The 21,460-nt window shown below is 52.3% G+C and overlaps 1 protein-coding gene across 4 annotated transcripts in view; it reads right to left on the minus strand.

The window, feature by feature from the left end:
- The window catches only part of ANKRD28 (ankyrin repeat domain 28), a 783,346-nt gene that overhangs the window by 442,282 nt on the left and 319,604 nt on the right, over positions 1-21,460 (minus strand). For all 4 annotated transcript variants that reach the window (XM_085630427.1, XM_085630426.1, XM_085630428.1 and 1 more), the window contains exon 3: positions 13,127-13,205. In XM_085630427.1, coding sequence (XP_085486553.1) covers positions 13,127-13,205 — 79 coding nt within the window. The remainder of the gene's footprint in view (positions 1-13,126; positions 13,206-21,460) is intronic.

A 21,460-nucleotide genomic window follows, 5' to 3' on the forward strand; every position in this document is an offset into this window, starting at 1 on the left:
AAGGTTCCTTGAGACTGACCTAGCATACCACTTTGGAGGCGCTGAAGAAGGCCTCCCATCCATTAGGGATACAGAGTACCACTATGGAGGGTCTGCCCCAGGGCTACCATGCATTCGCAAAGGGTTTGACGTGGGGCTACCATTCATTAGGGATACAGAGTACCACTGTGGAGTGTCTGACGTGGGGCTACCATCCATTAGTGATGGAGTAGTTTCTTACCTGTAACTCCAGTTCTGTAGTAGGGGTATCTCTGTTATAGTCATAATCTATGAATAGTCCCGCCCATGTGCGGGGACCCCGGAGCAATCAAAATATCTCTTAAGCTGTCCTGCATTTGCAAACCTGCAAAGACACTTAAGAGACAGACAAAAATAATACAGCCTAATAACACGGCTGCACTGGCCAGCACTTCCTCTGAAGTGAACACAAAAGCCAAAATAAAGTTTAAATGTCATTTTTATTCACATCTGACATGTTCCTTTATTGTATCACACTCCCTTCACCAAAATCCCTTTAAACAATAGAGAGGAAGGGGTGGACAGACAAGCCCTATAGGCTGTCATTATGTGTCTGCTAAAGGGATACCGTGCCTTTAAGAAACTCTCCAGAGACCCCCGGTATCCCAGGATGCACAGCCCAAGCAAGTTACTTTCAGTTCTTTTTGAAGGTGTATAATAACAGGCCTGATACAGTCAGAATTACTCCACCGGGGAGGAGGGAGGGTCGCTTATGACTATAACAGAGATACCCCTACTACAGAACTGGAGTTACAGGTAAGAAACTACTCCTTCTGTAGTAGGGGATCTCTGTGTATAGTCATAATCTATGAATAGAATGGCAAGCCCATCCCAACCAAACAGCGGTGGAGTAAGCACCAAACACCAACAATCACTGTGCAAACAAATTCCTCAGCGAAGCCTGTCCAACCTGCGCATCTGCCCTAGCATCAGAGTCCAGGCAGTAATGCTTTGTAAACGTATGGACCGACTTCCAGGTGGCAGCCTTACAAATGTCAGCAATTGGAACATTCCTAAGCAAAGCTGTAGTAGCTGCTTTGCCCCTAGTCGAATGCGCTGTAGGCTTACCCCCTAACGTCTTATTAGCTTTCTGATAACAAAGCTGAATACAGGACACAATCCATCTAGAGATGGACTGTTTTGAGGTAGCTAGACCTGTTCTTACTGAACCATAATTTACAAACAGTTGATCCGACCTGGGGATGTCTTTTGTCTTATCTAGATAGAATTTCAACACCCTACGCACATCTAGGGAATGCAGAGACCTCTCCGCCGGAGAGGAGGGATGCTGAAAAAATGTAGGCAAAGTTATCATTTGATTTACATGGAAATCAGATATCACCTTAGGCAAAAACTTAGGATGAGTACGCATCACTACTTTAGACGCATGGAATACAGTATACGGCTCTTGACAACACAGAGCCTGAATCTCACTTACCCTCCTGGCCGATGTAATGGCCACAAGGAAGGCAGCCTTCCAGGACAAATGCTGCAAAGAAGCCTTATGAATAGGCTCAAAAGGCTCCCTCATCAATCTGGACAACACCACGTTCAATTCCCATGGTGGAGAAGGTCGTCTAACAGGGGGAAACACCTTACGCAAACCCTCCAAAAAATCTTTAATCCCAGGGATTTGAAAAAATGAGGTTTGGGAAGGGCCCTTTCTATACGCAGTCAAAGCTGCGAGATGAACTTTAATAGACTGAAAATTAAGCCCAGATTGAGCTAACTGCAGCAGATAAGGCAAAATAACCTCTTCTTTACAGGATGTAGGGTCAATGTCCTTTGCCTGGCACCATAAGCAGAATCTCTTCCACTTATAGGCGTAAGAAGTCCTCGTAGACGGTCTCTTCGCCTCTTTCAAGATATCCATACAGTCCTGAGGCAGGTTCAAGTGTCCATACTGTACTAGCTCAGGAGCCATGCTGCCAAACTCAAGGACGAGAGATTGGGGTGGACCATCTGTCCCCCGAACTTCGTGAGAAGGTCCGGCCGACACGGCAGGCGCCGGTGTGGCAGCACAGACCGGTGAAGAAGGTCGGTGAACCACCATTGCCTCGGCCACTCCGGAGCAATCGGGATCATCCTGGCTCTGGATTGCGACAGCTTGATCAGCACCGCCGGAATCAGGGGAATGGGTGGAAAGGCGTAGAGAAAGCTGTTGGACCAGCTGATCCATAGGGCATTCCCCAGTGTCCCTGGTTGGTAGTACCTGGACGCGAAGTCGCGGCATTTGCTGTTTTCTGCCGTGGCGAACAGATCGATATCCGGAGTGCCCCACTCTGCGAAGAAGTCTCTTAGCACATCGTCGTTTAGCACCCACTCGTGATTTTCTTGAACGAGCCTGCTGAGTGCATCGGCTTGGGCATTCTGCACTCCCGGCAGATGGGTTGCCGTGATCGTCAGGTTCCTGGCCACCAGCCAATTCCAGATCGTCTGTGCCTCCCGAGACAGTGTGCGTGACCGGGAGCCCCCCTGCTTGTTGAGGTAGTACATGGTAGTAGTATTGTCAGTCTGAACAAGCAGGGAGGTCGACGTGAAGGAGGGATGGAACGCCTTCAGGGCCAAGTGTACTGCTCTGAGTTCCAAAAAGTTGATGTGGTAAGTCATCTCCGTCTGCGACCATATCCCCTGAATCTGAAGAGGGCCCGAATGCGCTCCCCAGCCCTGGAGAGACGCATCGGTCACTATGGTCTGGACCGGAATATCCTTGTGGAAAGGAGTCCCCTTGCAAACATTCTCTGAGGAGCACCACCATTTCAGAGATTGGAGAGCGTGTTGGGACAGATGAATCTTGTCCTCCCAACGCCTCCGCCTCTGGTCCCATCGATCCTCCAGACATTCCTGCAGCGGCCTCATATGCAGACGTGCATTTGGGGTGAGAAAGATGCATGAAGCCATCGACCCCAGCAAGGAAGACACCGTCCTCACTGTAGGAGAGGGGGCTGAGAGGAGGTGCAGGGCCTTCCCACGGATCGATAAGCGTCTCTCCTCCGAAGGACACACGCTTGCGTTCAAGGTATTGACTGAGGCCCCCAAGTACTGGAGACACTGCACAGGGATCGGCACTGACTTCGACAAGTTGATGTGCAGTCCCAGGCAATGCAGCAAGGCAGCTGTCCTGTTGAAGTGACACTGGGCTTCCCGGTACGTGGAGGCTTTGATCAGCCAGTCGTCCAGGTATGGATACACAAACACCTTGCTCTTCCGCAAGTGTGCCGCCACCACTGCCATGCACTTGGAGAACGTCCGTGGGGCAGACTTCAGACCAAACGGGAGTACTGTATACTGGTAATGGTTGTTTCCTATCAGAAACCTCAGGAACTTGCGATGCTTTAGTGCGATCGGCACATGGAAGTAAGCGTCCTGCAGATCTATGGCGCACAGCCAGTCTCCTCGATGCAACTGAGGGTAAATCTGATGCAGGGACAACATACAGAACTTCTCTCTGCGGATCCACTTGTTTGCTTGACGCAGATCCAGAATAGGCCTGAACTCGTTTTTGTCCTTTTTTCTGACGAGAAAGAACCTGGAGTAAAGACCTTTTCCTTTTTGCCTCAAAGGAACAGCTTCTATGGCCTTCTTTTCCAACAGAACGTCCGCCTCCCGCTGGAGCTCCCGCACCATGTAGGGAGAGCGCACTGGTGGAATCTGTGGAGGCGGGCTGGTGAAACGAAGACTGTATCCATTGCAAACAATATTCAGCACCCACTTGTCCTGAGTTATTGTCCTCCACTCTGCCAGGTAGTGTTGAATACTTCCCCCCACCGGAGCGGGTAACGGATGAGGGGGAAGTAACTTTTCAGGGCTTCGACCCGGCCGGGCCTTTGTTCCCCGACGAGGACTGATGCTGTCCTCTGCCCCTCTGGCGCTTCTGACAGGAACTGTTGTTGTTGTTGCTGGGGCTGTAGTTGGTGACCTGACTGACGCCCTTGACCCCTTTGCTTGGAATAGCGCCTGCCAGAGGAGTGGAAGGACCTCCTCTGCTCCCTGGGCCTCTCCAGCCCCACTGCCTTCAGGGTTTCCGCCTCGGCCTTCATGCGGGCCATCTAGTCATCCGCATGAGACCCGAACAGCGTCGTGCCGGAGAACGGCAAATTGGCGATCTTCTGCTGCGCTTCAGGCTTGAGCGGTGTCAGCCGCAGCCAGGAATGCCTCCTCATGTGTATGCCGTGGCAGTACCCATGGGCCGCCAGCAACGATATATCCCCCGCCGCACTGATGATCTGGTTAGAGACCATCATGCCCTCGTTCAGCACCTCCTGAAAGTCCTCCCTCTTCTCTCTAGGCAGGGAGGCAGCGAACTGTTGCAGGGAGTCCCAAAGAGACCTGTCATAGCGACCCAACAGAGCGGAGGCGCTAGCGGCCTTCATCGTAGTGGCAGACGTGGAGCACATCCTCCTCCAAGGAGTTCATCTTGCGACTCTCCTTATCCGGAGGAGCCGTGGACGAAGGTGTCGTAGAGTGTTGTTTACGAGCCGCCGACACAATGACAGAGTCCGGGGGAGGATCCACCCTGAGGAACGCCGGGTCCGAGTCCGGGGCCCTGTACTTTTTCAGCAGTCTCGAGGGCGCCGGTTTCACCACGGCCGGCGTCAAGAACACCTCCATTGCAGGTTCCTCCAACCCCGGAACCAATGGGAGGAGGGGGCGCGACAGATGAGCCTTATGCAAAGTCTCAAAGATCACAGAGGTGGTGGGAATAGGGGTTGTTACTGATATTCCCAACTTCGCCGCCCCCCTCATCAGCACCTCCTGGAAAGTGGCAATGTCATCCACTGGCGAGACGCGGGTAGGAGGCGTCTCCGACAGTGAGGGAGAAAACCGTCCAGCCCCAGAAGAGTCCGTGCCCCTCGAGCCTCTGGAACGGGACCGATATCTCCGTCGTCCATGTCCAGAGCGAGTGGACGATCTGCGCCTACTCCGTGATCACCTGCGAGGACGAGAGCGAGATCTCTGCCTGTGGGGAGCCCTCGGGGGCAGAGGCAGTGGCTGCGGTGGAGATGCAGGCCGCTGAGGCGCGGGCAGAGGGAGCGGAGGAGGGGGAGGAGGAGGAGGAGGAAGAACCGGCGCCGGTAGAGAAGCCGGCGGAAGAGCAGGCGCAGGAGGCAGCGGCGGCTGCTGAGGGCACAGCGGGGACAGATGTTCCAAAGCCCCATCACTCCTTGCAGGAGAGCCCGCACCAGCACTGTCCGGGCTCTCGGCCACCCTTCTCTTCTTGGCGGGCCTGTCCCGTGTTGAAGCAAACGACGGGGAACGTCCTAGTCTCCCCGATCCCCGACTGGAGATCGTAATCACTGAGGACGTGTTCCCCGATGTCCTTGACGTTTAACTGTACGTCGACCTCGTCCGGCGTCTCTTTGCCGGTCGAGCGCCCTCTCGACGTCGAACCATGCCTCCTCGACGTCGAACCATGCCTCCTCGACGTCGAACCATGCCTCCTCGACGTCGAACCATGCCTCCTCGACGTCGAACCATGCCTCCTCGACGTCGAACCATGCCTCCTCGACGTCGAACCATGCCTCCTCGACGTCGACTGCCGGTGCTTCGACGGCGACCTGTGGCGCCTCGACGTCGACTTCCTGTGCCTCGACGGCGACCTGTGCCTCGACGGCGATCTTCTCCGCCTGGACGGCGGGCGCCGGGGTCTCGGCGTCGACTCAGTCAGCGTCGAGCCATGGGTCGAAGGCGAAGGTGGCGAGTGAAGTCTGCCATGGGGCTCGGTACAACGTCGATGGGGTGTCGACGTCGACCGCGACACCTGCGACGGCGACCCGGTCCCGGGTCTCGCCGGCCCCTCTCTCGACGTCGAACGCCGAGGCTGCCGCGACCCAGAGCCCTGGATCGACGGTGAACATACCGGTGCCTTCTCTCTCGCCGTCGTCGCCTTCGATGCTGAACGCGACCTACCAGCCGGTAGGCGCCGTTTCTGCTCCCTGCTCTGCCCGGAGGTCCCTCCAGAGGCTGAAGCATGGGCGGAGGAGGGGGAATGAGACCCTCCATGCCCCGAAGTCCCACCGGTCCTCTGCTGCTCCTGTCCCTGAAGGCGAATCTTCTCCCTGTCCCTCAGGGTCCTTTTTGAAAAGGTTTTACAGATGGCACATGTAGCTGGGACATGTGAGGACGACAAGCAGAGGATACAAACATCATGTGGGTCCGTCTTTGCCTTTTTCCTCCCACACTCAGGGCATTTATCGAACAAAGCCATGCTAAGAGTGGGCCAAAACTGCTCCAGATTGCAGGCAGTAGTAGACAAAGGCTCTAGACGTCGAATGAAAACACTATTTATCCAAAAAATCCAATTTTAATCAAATAAACCACCCAAAAGGGTAGAGCTCCAGCTCCAGGGTCCTGCTAGCAGGAGCCGGAAAAAAGAACTGAAAGTAACTTGCTTGGGCTGTGCATCCTGGGATACCGGGGGTCTCTGGAGAGTTTCTTAAAGGCACGGTATCCCTTTAGCAGACACATAATGACAGCCTATAGGGCTTGTCTGTCCACCCCTTCCTCTCTATTGTTTAAAGGGATTTTGGTGAAGGGAGTGTGATACAATAAAGGAACATGTCAGATGTGAATAAAAATGACATTTAAACTTTATTTTGGCTTTTGTGTTCACTTCAGAGGAAGTGCTGGCCAGTGCAGCCGTGTTATTAGGCTGTATTATTTTTGTCTGTCTCTTAAGTGTCTTTGCAGGTTTGCAAATGCAGGACAGCTTAAGAGATATTTTGATTGCTCCGGGGTCCCCGCACATGGGCGGGACTATTCATAGATTAGGACTATACACAGAGATCCCCTACTACAGAAACATAGTACCACTGTGGAGGGTCTGACGTGGAGCTACCATCCATTAGTGATGAATAGTACCACTGTGGAGGGTCTGACGTGGGGCTACCATCCATTAGTGATGCATAGTATCACTGTGGAGGGTCTGACGTGGGGCTACCATCCATTAGTGATGCATAGTACCACTGTGGAGGGTCTGAAGTAGAGCAACCCTCCATTAGTGATACATAGTACCACAGTGGAGGGTCTGGCGTGGAGCTACCATCCATTAGTGATGCATACTACCACTGTGGAGGGTCTGAAGTAGAGCAACCCTCCATTAGGGATACATAGTACCACTGTGGAGGGTCTGGCGTGGACCTACCATCCATTAGTGATGCATAGTACTACCACTGTGGAGGGTCTGACGTGGGGCTACCATCCATTAGGGATACAGAGTACCACTGTGGAGGGTCTGCCCCAGGGCTACCATGCATCCGCAAAGGGTTTGACGTGTGGCTACCATCCATTAGGGATACAGAGTCCCACTGTGGAGGGTCTGAATTGGGGCTACCACATCCATTAGTGATACAGCATACCACTGAGGGGAGACAGAGTGGCGTCCATCCCTTAGGGATGTATTGTACCACTGTTGGGAGGGTGGAGGCTGCAGAGGGGGTAAAACCCAATAAAGAATCAGGAATGGCAAAGACGCCTTCCATCTCAGCACAGCAAGCAGCTGCTCATCCTAGGCTCCGCACACTCTGAAACTGCTGCAGATTTCCATCAGTCTTCCAACGATCGCTTGCCACAATGAAAAGCAGATGAAGCTTTGCCAAATACACGTCAATGTCCAGTTCTACTTAAACGTGCGGCCTGACTAGTGTGAAGAATAGAATCCCCAGTATGGGAGCGCTCGAGCCCTCACAGGCGTTCACCAAGGCCCCATTCAAGTGACTTGCAGATACCTTTACAAGCACTGGGAGGACACCGCTCTGTGCACAACCACACTCTTATTCCCCTGTGCTTCCATCCTCTGGACGACTTGCAGATACCTTTACAAGCACTGGGAGGACACCGCTCTGTGCACAAACCAACAGGACAACCACACTTATTCCCCTGTGCTTCCATCCTCTGGACGACTTGCAGATACCTTTACAAGCACTGGGAGGACACCGCTCTGTGCACAAACCAACAGGACAACCACACTTATTCCCCTGTGCTTCCATCCTCTGGACGGCTTGCAGAACCTTTACAAGCACTGGGAGGACATAGCTCTGTGCACAAACCAACAGGACAACCACACTCTTATTCCCCTGTGCTTCCATCCTCTGGACGGCTTGCAGATACCTTTACAAGCACTGGGAGGACACCGCTCTGTGCACAAACCAACAGGACAACCACACTTATTCCCCTGTGCTTCCATCCTCTGGACGGCTTGCAGAACCTTTACAAGCACTGGGAGGACACCGCTCTATGCACAAACCAACAGGACAACCACACTCTTATTCCCCCGTGCTTCCATCCTCTGGACGGGTTGCAGATACCTTTACAAGCACTGGGAGGACACCGCTCTGTGCACAAACCAACAGGACAACCACACTTATTCCCCTGTGCTTCCATCCTCTGGACGACTTGCAGATACCTTTACAAGCACTGGGAGGACACCGCTCTATGCACAAACCAACAGGACAACCACACTTATTCCCCTGTGCTTCCATCCTCTGGACGACTTGCAGATACCTTTACAAGCACTGGGAGGACACCGCTCTATGCACAAACCAACAAGGACAGCCACACTTATTCCCCCGTGCTTCCATCCTCTGGACGGCTTGCAGATACCGTTACAAGCACTGGGAGGACACCGCTCTGTGCACAAACCAACAAGGACAGCCACACTTATTCCCCTGTGCTTCCATCCTCTGGACGGCTTGCAGATACCGTTACAAGCACTGGGAGGACACCGCTCTGTGCACAAACCAACAAGCACAACCACACTCTTATTCCCCTGTGCTTCCATCCTCTGGACGGCTTGCAGATACCTTTACAAGCACTGGGAGGACACCGCTCTGTGCACAACCACGCTCTTATTCCCCTGTGCTTACATCCTCTGGACGGCTTGCAGATACCTTTACAAGTACTGGGAGGTCACCGCTCTGTGCACAAACCAACAAGGACAACCACACTCTTATTCCCCCGTGCTTCCATCCTCTGGACGGCTTGCAGATACCTTTACAAGTACTGGGAGGTCACCGCTCTGTGCACAAACCAACAGGACAACCACACTTATTCCCCTGTGCTTCCATCCTCTGGACGGCTTGCAGATACCTTTACAAGCACTGGGAGGACACCGCTCTGTGCACAAACCAACAAGGACAACCACACTCTTATTCCCCCGTGCTTCCATCCTCTGGACGACTTGCAGATACCTTTACAAGCACTGGAAGGACACCGCTCTGTGCACAACCACGCTCTTATTCCCCTGTGCTTCCATCCTCTGGACGGCTTGCAGATACCTTTACAAGCACTGGGAGGACACCGCTCTGTGCACAAACCAACAAGGACAACCACACTCTTATTCCCCCGTGCTTCCATCCTCTGGACGACTTGCAGATACCTTTACAAGCACTGGGAGGACACCGCTCTGTGCACAACCACGCTCTTATTCCCCTGTGCTTCCATCCTCTGGATGGCTTGCAGATACCGTTACAAGCACTGGGAGGACACCGCTCTGTGCACAAACCAACAGGACAACCACACTTATTCCCCTGTGCTTCCATCCTCTGGACGGCTTGCAGAACCTTTACAAGCACTGGGAGGACACCGCTCTGTGCACAACCACGCTCTTATTCCCCTGTGCTTCCATCCTCTGGACGGCTTGCAGATACCTTTACAAGCACTGGGAGGACACCGCTCTGTGCACAAACCAACAAGGACAACCACACTCTTATTCCCCCGTGCTTCCATCCTCTGGACGACTTGCAGATACCTTTACAAGCACTGGGAGGACACCGCTCTGTGCACAACCACGCTCTTATTCCCCTGTGCTTCCATCCTCTGGACGACTTGCAGATACCTTTACAAGCACTGGGAGGACACCGCTCTGTGCACAAACCAACAGGACAACCACACTCATTCCCCTGTGCTTCCATCCTCTGGACGACTTGCAGATACCTTTACAAGCACTGGGAGGACACCGCTCTGTGCACAACCACGCTCTTATTCCCCTGTGCTTCCATCCTCTGGACGGCTTGCAGATACCGTTACAAGCACTGGGAGGACACCGCTCTGTACACAAACCAACAGGACAACCACACTTCTTCCCCTGTGCTTCCATCCTCTGGACGACTTGCAGATACCTTTACAAGCACTGGGAGGACACCGCTCTATGCACAAACCAACAAGGACAGCCACACTTATTCCCCCGTGCTTCCATCCTCTGGACGGCTTGCAGATACCGTTACAAGCACTGGGAGGACACCGCTCTGTGCACAAACCAACAAGGACAGCCACACTTATTCCCCTGTGCTTCCATCCTCTGGACGGCTTGCAGATACCGTTACAAGCACTGGGAGGACACCGCTCTGTGCACAAACCAACAAGCACAACCACACTCTTATTCCCCTGTGCTTCCATCCTCTGGACGGCTTGCAGATACCTTTACAAGCACTGGGAGGACACCGCTCTGTGCACAACCACGCTCTTATTCCCCTGTGCTTACATCCTCTGGACGGCTTGCAGATACCTTTACAAGTACTGGGAGGTCACCGCTCTGTGCACAAACCAACAAGGACAACCACACTCTTATTCCCCCGTGCTTCCATCCTCTGGACGGCTTGCAGATACCTTTACAAGTACTGGGAGGTCACCGCTCTGTGCACAAACCAACAGGACAACCACACTTATTCCCCTGTGCTTCCATCCTCTGGACGGCTTGCAGATACCTTTACAAGCACTGGGAGGACACCGCTCTGTGCACAAACCAACAAGGACAACCACACTCTTATTCCCCCGTGCTTCCATCCTCTGGACGACTTGCAGATACCTTTACAAGCACTGGAAGGACACCGCTCTGTGCACAACCACGCTCTTATTCCCCTGTGCTTCCATCCTCTGGACGGCTTGCAGATACCTTTACAAGCACTGGGAGGACACCGCTCTGTGCACAAACCAACAAGGACAACCACACTCTTATTCCCCCGTGCTTCCATCCTCTGGACGACTTGCAGATACCTTTACAAGCACTGGGAGGACACCGCTCTGTGCACAACCACGCTCTTATTCCCCTGTGCTTCCATCCTCTGGATGGCTTGCAGATACCGTTACAAGCACTGGGAGGACACCGCTCTGTGCACAAACCAACAGGACAACCACACTTATTCCCCTGTGCTTCCATCCTCTGGACGGCTTGCAGAACCTTTACAAGCACTGGGAGGACACCGCTCTGTGCACAACCACGCTCTTATTCCCCTGTGCTTCCATCCTCTGGACGGCTTGCAGATACCTTTACAAGCACTGGGAGGACACCGCTCTGTGCACAAACCAACAAGGACAACCACACTCTTATTCCCCCGTGCTTCCATCCTCTGGACGACTTGCAGATACCTTTACAAGCACTGGGAGGACACCGCTCTGTGCACAACCACGCTCTTATTCCCCTGTGCTTCCATCCTCTGGACGACTTGCAGATACCTTTACAAGCACTGGGAGGACACCGCTCTGTGCACAAACCAACAGGACAACCACACTCATTCCCCTGTGCTTCCATCCTCTGGACGACTTGCAGATACCTTTACAAGCACTGGGAGGACACCGCTCTGTGCACAACCACGCTCTTATTCCCCTGTGCTTCCATCCTCTGGACGGCTTGCAGATACCGTTACAAGCACTGGGAGGACACCGCTCTGTACACAAACCAACAGGACAACCACACTTATTCCCCTGTGCTTCCATCCTCTGGACGGCTTGCAGAACCTTTACAAGCACTGGGAGGACACCGCTCTGTGCACAAACCAACAGGACAACCACACTCTTATTCCCCTGTGCTTCCATCCTCTGGACGGCTTGCAGATACCTTTACAAGCACTGGGAGGACACCGCTCTGTGCACAAACCAAAAGGACAACCACACTCTTATTCCCCTGTGCTTCCATCCTCTGGACGGCATGCAGATACCTTTACAAGCACTGGGAGGACACCGCTCTATGCACAAACCAACAAGGACAACCGCACTTATTCCCCTGTGCTTCTATCCTCTGGACGACTTGCAGATACCTTTACAAGCACTGGGAGGACACCGCTCTATGCACAAACCAACAAGGACAACCACACTCTTATTCCCCCGTGCTTCCATCCTCTGGACGGCTTGCAGATACCTTTACAAGCACTGGGAGGACACCGCTCTGTGCACAAACCAACAGGACAACCACACTTATTCCCCTGTGCTTCCATCCTCTGGACGGCTTGCAGATACCTTTACAAGCACTGGGAGGACACCGCTCTATGCACAAACCACGCTCTTATTCCCCTGTGCTTCCATCTTCTGGACGACTTGCAGATACCTTTACAAGCACTGGGAGGACACCGCTCTGTGCACAAACCAACAAGGACAACCACACTCTTATTCCCCCGTGCTTCCATCCTCTGGACGACTTGCAGATACCTTTACAAGTACTGGGAGGTCACCGCTCTATGTACAAACCAACAAGGACAACCACACTCTTATTCCCCTGTGCTTCCATCCTCTGGACGGCTTGCAGATACCTTTACAAGTACTGGGAGGACACCGCTCTATGTACAAACCAACAAGGACAACCACACTCTTATTCCCCTGTGCTTCCATCCTCTGGACGGCTTGCAGATACCTTTACAAGTACTGGGAGGTCACCGCTCTATGTACAAACCAACAAGGACAACCACACTCTTATTCCCCTGTGCTTCCATCCTCTGGACGGTTCTCAAACTAGGCCTGCAACAAACTTGTGATTAGTCGTTTTTGCCTCTTCAAATTGTAAATTTAGAGTTATCCGATGATGCACATCTCTAGACATTAAAACAGAAGTTCCTTCCAAGTGCTGGCTTGTGAGCTGCGCAGACACCCAGGACTGCTTGGAGTCCACCCTGCGGAGTCGCTCGGAATGCTGTCCTTTGTGGTCGTTCGCGATGGCTGAATAATATGGCACAGACGTGATCATGAAGTCCTGCTCACCGCCTCCCGAAGACCTAGGAGGCCTTGCTAGCGCCATCCTTGACCTTTCGCTGGTACATTTTTAACCATCACAATATAGAGAATCATTTCTGAGACAGGTGAGGCAGCAAACAATATTTTAACAAATAAAGTTGAAACCTACCAGACAAAATGAGGAGTTCAATGATTTCGGCGTCCCCCAGGTGGGCAGCCGCATGCAAGGGGGTCCTCTTTTCATTATCCTGGGGAGAAAACATGGAGAAGTCAAATACCTGGTGCAGGAACCCGCGCCACAAAACTTCCTTTCAATAAACAGCAATTATGAACCCATACATAAAATGAACATGCGAGGCGCATAATGAATGCAACAGCGAGGGAAGGAGCACACAGCACTTCCGCCAATCGGCGATGAGAACAACTAAAGAAATAACAGCAACGGATCACTGAACACAGCACTGACTCCAGCCAATCCACCGCAAGGCCAAGTAAAGCGATATATTCGATGTCAGGGGCACAGGCTTCGGATTATGCTCCTCTTTCTTTACTAATAAAAACACAGCAGCCAATCACATTCAACAGAAAAAACAAACTACACATCCCATGAGCCATTGCTCATTCATCTGTACGGCTCCACCAATCAGGACCCACAAGCCCCTATAATACCTGGACAGCAGGCAGTCCATCCTCTTTCTTTGCTGCTGCACAGCACCAGATCAGTGAGAGCTGCTTTATAGATGCAATGAAGTCCCTGTTTCTGCCTTTGCGCATTATGCGCCAGTTGCTTAGGTCTTTGGTGCGTGTTGCTTTGCTCTGTTCTTGCTTTGCCTTATAAGTTTACTTCGAGAGCGCGGTCTCTTCGTGCCTCCTCCAGGGCGTGAGGCGTAGTCCTCCCCCTATGGAGAGCACGTGCATGCACGTGACAGCGTGGTCCTATCACCTCGGGGGCACGTCTCCGGCCCCCGACTGATTTGCATTCCTCTTACCCCTACGCCCGACGGGGGGCACTGGCACGTGGCTCCCTCCACAGGCAGCAAGAGAAGCTCTGCTCGAATCAACCCACTTTCTCTGCGCTGGATAAGGCCCGGTTTACAGCTGCCTTTTTGCCAGGGCGCGTCAAGGGTCGTGCCCCAGGCCGAAGTTTCCACCAGGCCTCTGACCGAGGTTGCACCTACAAAGGAAGAGGAACCGGTTCATTCTCTGGCTCGGGTACCTTCTACCCCTCCGGAGCTCATGGGGGCCGTGGGCGGTTCAAATGGAGGTAACAACCCTCGGAACCCTCCTATTCAGGTATCAATCATACCATGCTCAGCAGGCATTTTTGCCACAATTAGGAAGTGATCACACACGATGCATGGGTTTTGAAGACAGTGGAGGGATACAAACTGGAATTCTATGGGACTCCCCAACAAGTACCGTTTCCCCTCTCTCTTTCCCCAGACAAAGTAGTTTCATAGACTCCGAACTCCAAGAACTGGTCAGAAAAGAAGCGGTGGTTCCCGCTCTCCAGCATCCCAGGGCTTTGTCAGCACTATTTTTCTCATACGGAAGGGCGGAGGCTGGGCCTAGCTCTAAACCTCACACAATTCAATGCTTGGGTGGCCTATCAACACTTCAAATTGGAGGGAAATAAAGAAATGCATTGCAGATGCAGATTTACTGAAGCCATTTGACCCACAGAACCAGTCGATTGTTCTAACCCATGTCAGTACATACGGTTTGGGTGCAGTCTTTATGGAGGCCCACGATGGTTGGCGGGGTAGTGGCAGTCGCATCATGTACACTGAGGGCAGCCAAGAGCACGTGTTCCATCATAGGGAAGGAGTTGGTGGGGCATACACCATTTTAGTGCCAATGTTTGCGGCGCTTTGTACAGCTCACCAGCCGTCAGAGGGTTTGTTTTCAGCATCAGGTGCATGTGAACAGACACCCCGAACTGCCAAGTGGATATTCAGGCTTCAAGACTGCTCTTAACATCAATGATGAGCCGGACGCAAAGAATGTGAACGTGGATGGTCTGTCGCGGCTTCCTTCGGACGCAGAGCATCCACTGGAGGAAAAATGACATGTTTTTGCACTTTGAACCTCTAAGAACCTCCCCCTCTCACCCTCACAGGGGCAGAGAGGCAGGGCACACCCACCCTGCTCCCTTATATGTTGTTCTATTTTGTGTTTAGGACACAGGAACAGAGTTCTTGTGCCCTAAAATGGCCCCTCCTATTGCAACCAGCCAATCAAAGCGCTGGGTCCCAACGGACCGGTACCAGTCCCGCGGGTCCATCCAATCAGAAGGCGTCGCTTGCCATTGTTACACCCCCCCCCCCCCCCCCCCTAGTACAGTGCTGTTAGATATCTATACCTTTTTGAGCTTGATTGTCTCATCCGGCTCAATGGATTTTCACCAAATCACAAAAAGCCTCCTTTCTGGGGAAAGATCTGGCTCTGTTATTGATCCTTTGATCACATGTCTTACTGCTTATTGATAAAGCAGAGAGCAAAAATGCCCTTCAAGAAGCTAGACCGCATGGCACCCCTTAGCACAAAGGTGATAAGCTGAAAATAATAGCCATAAAAGAGGTTTGTTGGCGGCTTTAAAGGTTTCATTACCAATGAACTCCTCAAGTTTAAACTCCAGACGATGGGATACACGAAACCAGCTTTGAGCGCTCTTGGGATGGTCCGGAGAGAATGGGAACTAAAGATGGCACAGAGGCCTTTACTTGCAGAAAAACGAACATTTCTAGAAAGCCGCAGGCGCATTTATTCCCTAGCAGAGCGGGAATGGTGTTCTAGGCTCTGGCATGAGTTAGGAGTAGAAAATGGAGTCCATGATCTAATGCAGGCTTCTCCAACTACATTGAAAAGTGTGCATTCGAGACAAAACGTGTGCATTCGAGACAAAACGTGTGCATTTTCAGAACTCAAACGGAGGCTTGGACAAAAATGGCTGAATTTCCAAAAACAATTTAAAGTTGATATTCGAGTGATAAATCATGTACTGTTGGGGAGACTTTGTAATATTTCGGTCTTGGTGCCAGGGGCTCTGCAGCAGTGGCTTCTGTGCATTACACACACGGTGGCACACCACACTGAGGGAGCACGGTTTACATTCCATGTGGCAACCGCGCCAGTTGCCCTGAGAAGATGACTACTGGTAATCTTGCCAAGGGTGGCGCCTCAAATCTTCCCAAGAGACGAGGAAGAGCTTCCCTGAAACCGCTAAATACATCTTTCATTGACGGTTAGATGACCTCACGAGGTGGGCTATAGAATGAAGAACGTATAGAGCTCCCTGAGAACCTTGACGAGGGGTGTAGGAGAGATGGATATTAGGGAGGGGTGATTTTTATGCACTATTTGGCTAATGCAATCAAACTGACAAACACTGTAAGCAGAAAGTTAAACTCGAGGTGGAAGAGGGTTCTGTAATGATGTAAAGCTTTCAAACCTTGGTATGCAGACATGCCAAGTAGACATGCCATACCATGTACTGTTGGTGCCAGGGGCGCTGCGTCTATGGCCTCTGTGCATTGCACACATGGAGGCACTCCACACAGATGGAAGAGGGTTCTGTAATGATTTTGTACATAAGTCAATCCCGGCACTCTAAAGTCATATATTGTTCTTGTTGGTTAATAGCCAAAAAGAGAGAAGGACACAGTAATAATGAAAGTAACTGACTACGGAACAGAATAGGTCCTCACAAAAGTATATATCAGAAAGCAATTTAATACATAAGTTTCACAAAAAGGAAAAACACATTCATGAGTAAAAAATCAGAACTCCCTAGTTATTGAATGACAGGGAGACTTCAATTTTCTGAATCTTGATAAAGAAGGATGACAGCCGACACGTGTTTCGTCACGTATAGTGACTTCCTCAGGGCTGTAAGAAGAATGTCAAGATCTTAGTTTGTACAAAGTAACAACAGTGTGTCGATTTGCACATTAGCAATCTGGTTCAGTCCGTTATTATCAGTTCCATTTTGAAAAATAGACAAGGTATGAGGATTTTTTGAGTGAAGGGAATGGGAGAGAAGAGAAAGAGGGAAGAAAACGTGAATTAGTTAGGGATATAAACGATAAGAGAACGAAAAAAAGGGGTAGTGATGTGACCAGTAAGGTAATTGGATTGGAAAATGGATTGTCCCCACCACCACATCCGGTGTGAAGAGAGTAGAGTGTTGTGTCCCAAGGTAGAATATAAGCACTAACCTTTGGAAAGAGTCTTTGAACGCTTTAAATGTCAGACATATAATTATGCTACTGTTAGCACGCAGTAATACGTGTGGATAATTTCAAGCGAAGACTCCGATGTACGAGGTGGTTCTGTAGGAGTGTATGATAGAGAGCAGAGATTAGAAAATAGACAATGAACAGACACACCACACTGAGGGAGCACGGTTTACATTCCATGTGGCAACCGCGCCAGTTGCCCTGAGAAGATGACTACTGGTAATCTTGCCAAGGGTGGCGCCTCAAATCTTCCCAAGAGACGAGGAAGAGCTTCCCTGAAACCGCTAAATACATCTTTCATTGACGGTTAGATGACCTCACGAGGTGGGCTATAGAATGAAGAACGTATAGAGCTCCCTGAGAACCTTGACGAGGGGTGTAGGAGAGATGGATATTAGGGAGGGGTGATTTTTATGCACTATTTGGCTAATGCAATCAAACTGACAAACACTAAGCAGAAAGTTAAACTCGAGGTGGAAGAGGGTTCTGTAATGATGTAAAGCTTTCAAACCTTGGTATGCAGACATGCCAAGTAGACATGCCATACCATGTACTGTTGGTGCCAGGGGCGCTGCGTCTATGGCCTCTGTGCATTGCACACACGGAGGCACTCCACACAGATGGAAGAGGGTTCTGTAATGATGTAAATCTTTCAAACCTTGGTATGCAGACATGCCAAGTAGACATGCCATACCATGTACTGTTGGTGCCAGGGGCACTGCGTCTATGGCCTCTGTGCATTGCACACAGATGGAAGAGGGTTCTGTAATGATGCAAAGCTTTCAAACCTTGGTATGCAGACATGCCAAGTAGACCTGCCATACCATGTACTGTTGGTGCCAGGGGCGCTGCTTCTATGGCCTCTGTGCATTGCACACACGGAGGCACTCCACACAGATGGAAGAGGGTTCTGTAATGATGCAAAGCTTTCAAACCTTGGTATGCAGACATGGCATACCATGTACTGTTGGTGCCAGGGGCACTGCGTCTTTGGCCTCTGTGCATTGCACACACGGAGGCATTCCACACAGATGGAAGAGGGTTCTGTAATGATGCAAAGCTTTCAAACCTTGGTATGCAGACATGCCAAGTAGACATGGCATACCATGTACTGTTGGTGCCAGGGGCACTGCGTCTATGGCCTCTGTGCATTACACACACAGAGGCACTCCACACAGATGGAAGAGGGTTCTGTAATGATGCAAAGCTTTCAAACCTTGGTATGCAGACATGCCAAGTAGACATGGCATACCATGTACTGTTGGTGCCAGGGGCACTGCGTCTATGGCCTCTGTGCATTACACACACGGAGGCACTCCACACAGATGAAAGAGGGTTCTGTAATGATGTAAAGCTTTCAAACCTTGGTATGCAGACATGCCAAGTAGACATGACATACCATCTACTGTTGGTGCCAGGGGCACTGCGTCTATGGCCTCTGTGCATTACACACACAGAGGCACTCCACACAGATGGAAGAGGGTTCTGTAATGATGCAAAGCTTTCAAACCTTGGTATGCAGACATGCCAAGTAGACATGGCATACCATGTACTGTTGGTGCTAGGGGCACTGCGTCTATGGCCTCTGTGCATTAAACACATGGAGGCACTCCACACAGATGGAAGAGGGTTCTGTAATGATGCAAAGCTTTCAAACCTTGGTATGCAGACATGCCATACCATGTACTGTTGGTGCCAGGGGCACTGCGTCTATGGCCTCTGTGCATTACACACACGGAGGCACTCCACACAGATGGAAGAGGGTTCTGTAATGATGTAAAGCTTTCAAACCTTGGTATGCAGATATGTCAATCATTCCCTTTAGTCGTGGCAAAAAAGGTTGACAATGGCCTGCTCGGCAGAGGCAGTATTTCAAAATGATTTCTGAAGGATCTAGACATCTCTGGGGACCTCCGGCCGCAGCTTGCCGGGTAGAAGGTACAGACCTCCATGAAGAACCTTCACTCCAAGCCTTCATTGGAAAGACCTTGTTCTCACCCTGCCCGGTGATGGACATCATTTGAGAAAACGTAATCCAGACATTGGACGGGACAGAAGATTCTGGCAAACTAAAACCTCGATTTCAAGAACTAGATAAAACACTTAAGTTCAGAGAACCAAATGGGCGCACACACTGACCACAACGGCTACCCTGGCGACCAAACCTGCTGGGCACGCATCTCTTGAAAAATAATAAAAATGACAAGGGGGGGGTGGGTGGGGGCTTGTACCGGACTACCAGTCTGTCTGATGGCCTGGATGGAGTAGGCACTCTACGTTCTATTGCTGGCCCAACCTTCACATGTGTGCTGTTACTAGAGGACGGGGGATGCGCATGCCCAGTGGGACACTGCCTGCGCCGGTGTACCTCATTGCTGGCCCAACCTTCACATGTGTGCTGGTACCAGGAGGTGGGTGCGTATGCCCAGTGGCACCCTGTCTGCACCGGTGTACCTCATTGCTGGCCCATCCTTCACATGTGTGCTGGTACCGGAGGACAGGGGGGTGCCTATGCCCAGAGGGACCCTGCCTGCGCCGGTGTACCTCATTGCTGGCCCATCCTTCACGTGTGCTGGTACCGGAGGACAGGGGGGTGCCTATGCCCAGTGGGACCCTGCCTGCGCCGGTGTACCTCATTGCTGGCCCCAACCTTCACATGTCTGCTGGTACCGGTGGACAGGGGGGTGCCTATGCCCAGTGGGACCCTGCCTGCGCCGGTGTACCTCATTGCTGGCCCAACCTTCACATGTGAGCTGTTACTAGAGGACGGGGGATGCGCATGCCCAGTGGGACCCTGTCTGCGCTGGTGTACCTCATTGCTGGCCCATCCTTCACATGTGTGCTGGTACCGGAGGACAGGGGGGTGCCTATGCCCAGTGGGACCCTGTCTGCGCCGGTGTACCTCATTGCTGGCCCCAACCTTCACATGTCTGCTGGTACCGGAGGACAGGGGGGTGGCTATGCCCAGTGGGACCCTGTCTGCGCCGGTGTACCTCATTGCTGGCCCAACCTTCACATGTCTGCTGGTACCGGAGGACAGGGGGGTGCCTATGCCCAGTGGGACACTGCCTGCGCCGGTGTACCTCATTGCTGGCCCAACCTTCACATGTGTGCTGGTACCGGAGGACAGAGGGGGTGCCTATGCCCAGTGGGACCGTGCCTGCGCCGGTGTACCTCATTGCTGGCCCAACCTTCACATGTGTGCTGGTACCGGAGGACAGGGGGGTGCCTATGCCCAGTGGGACCCTGCCTGCGCCGGTGTACCTCATTACTGGCCCAACCTTCACATGTGAGCTGTTACTAGAGGACGGGGGATGCGCATGCCCAGTGGGACCCTGTCTGCGCTGGTGTACCTCATTGCTGGCCCAACCTTCACATGTGTGCCGGTACCGGAGGACAGGGGGGGCCCTATGCCCAGTGGGACCCTGTCTGCGCCGGTGTACCTCATTGCTGGCCCAACCTTCACATGTGTGCTGGTACCGGAGGACAGGGGGGTGCCTATGCCCAGTGGGACTCTGCCTGCGCCGGAGTACCTAATTGCTGGACCAGCCTTCACATGTGTGCTGGTACCGGAGGACGGGGGGGGGGGGGGGGGGAGATGCGTATGCCCAGTGGGACCCTGTCTGCGCCTGTGTACCTCATTGCTGGCCCAACCTTCACATGTGTGCTGGTACCGAAGGACAGGGGATGCGCATGCTCAGTGGGACCCTGCCTGTGTACCACGCAGCCATCAGCCTGTGCCCTTCGTCGGGTTATCGAATGGGGAGGGGAAACCAGCACGCCTTGCCAACTACAGGGTGCTGCTCTGGTCAGCCTCGTGCAGGCGGCTTGACACTCTGCTGTAGTGTCTGAAACCGTCCATCGCACCTACACCACGGGGCTCCTCGCATCAGAGACTGCGCCTGAGAATTTTGTCCTCGTCCCGGGTCTTGATTCGCTCCCCTGCCTCTGGCCGCTCACTACTGTAACATGAACGACAACAAACGAGGGCTTAACTACAGGCAGGATGCTCGGCGAGTCTGACGCGGTGGAATGCAAGCAGAAACGCAGGGCGCAGGCCACAGGCAGGCAGTCCTTCTCGCTCGCTCTGTGTACATACATGTACATGCCCCCACTGCCGTCGGACAATTCACTGAGGCAGTGAGGGGTCTTTAAAGGGACACTGCCATCTACTGAATGTAGTTCTGGTGCCTCATTACATCTGTTGCGGGAGCAGACGTGTGATTAACCTACTCCGTGAACAATATGTTACGTGTGTTCAGTAG

Source organism: Triturus cristatus, chromosome 10, assembly GCF_964204655.1.
Source record: "Triturus cristatus chromosome 10, aTriCri1.1, whole genome shotgun sequence".
NCBI classification, from domain to species: domain Eukaryota; kingdom Metazoa; phylum Chordata; class Amphibia; order Caudata; family Salamandridae; genus Triturus; species Triturus cristatus.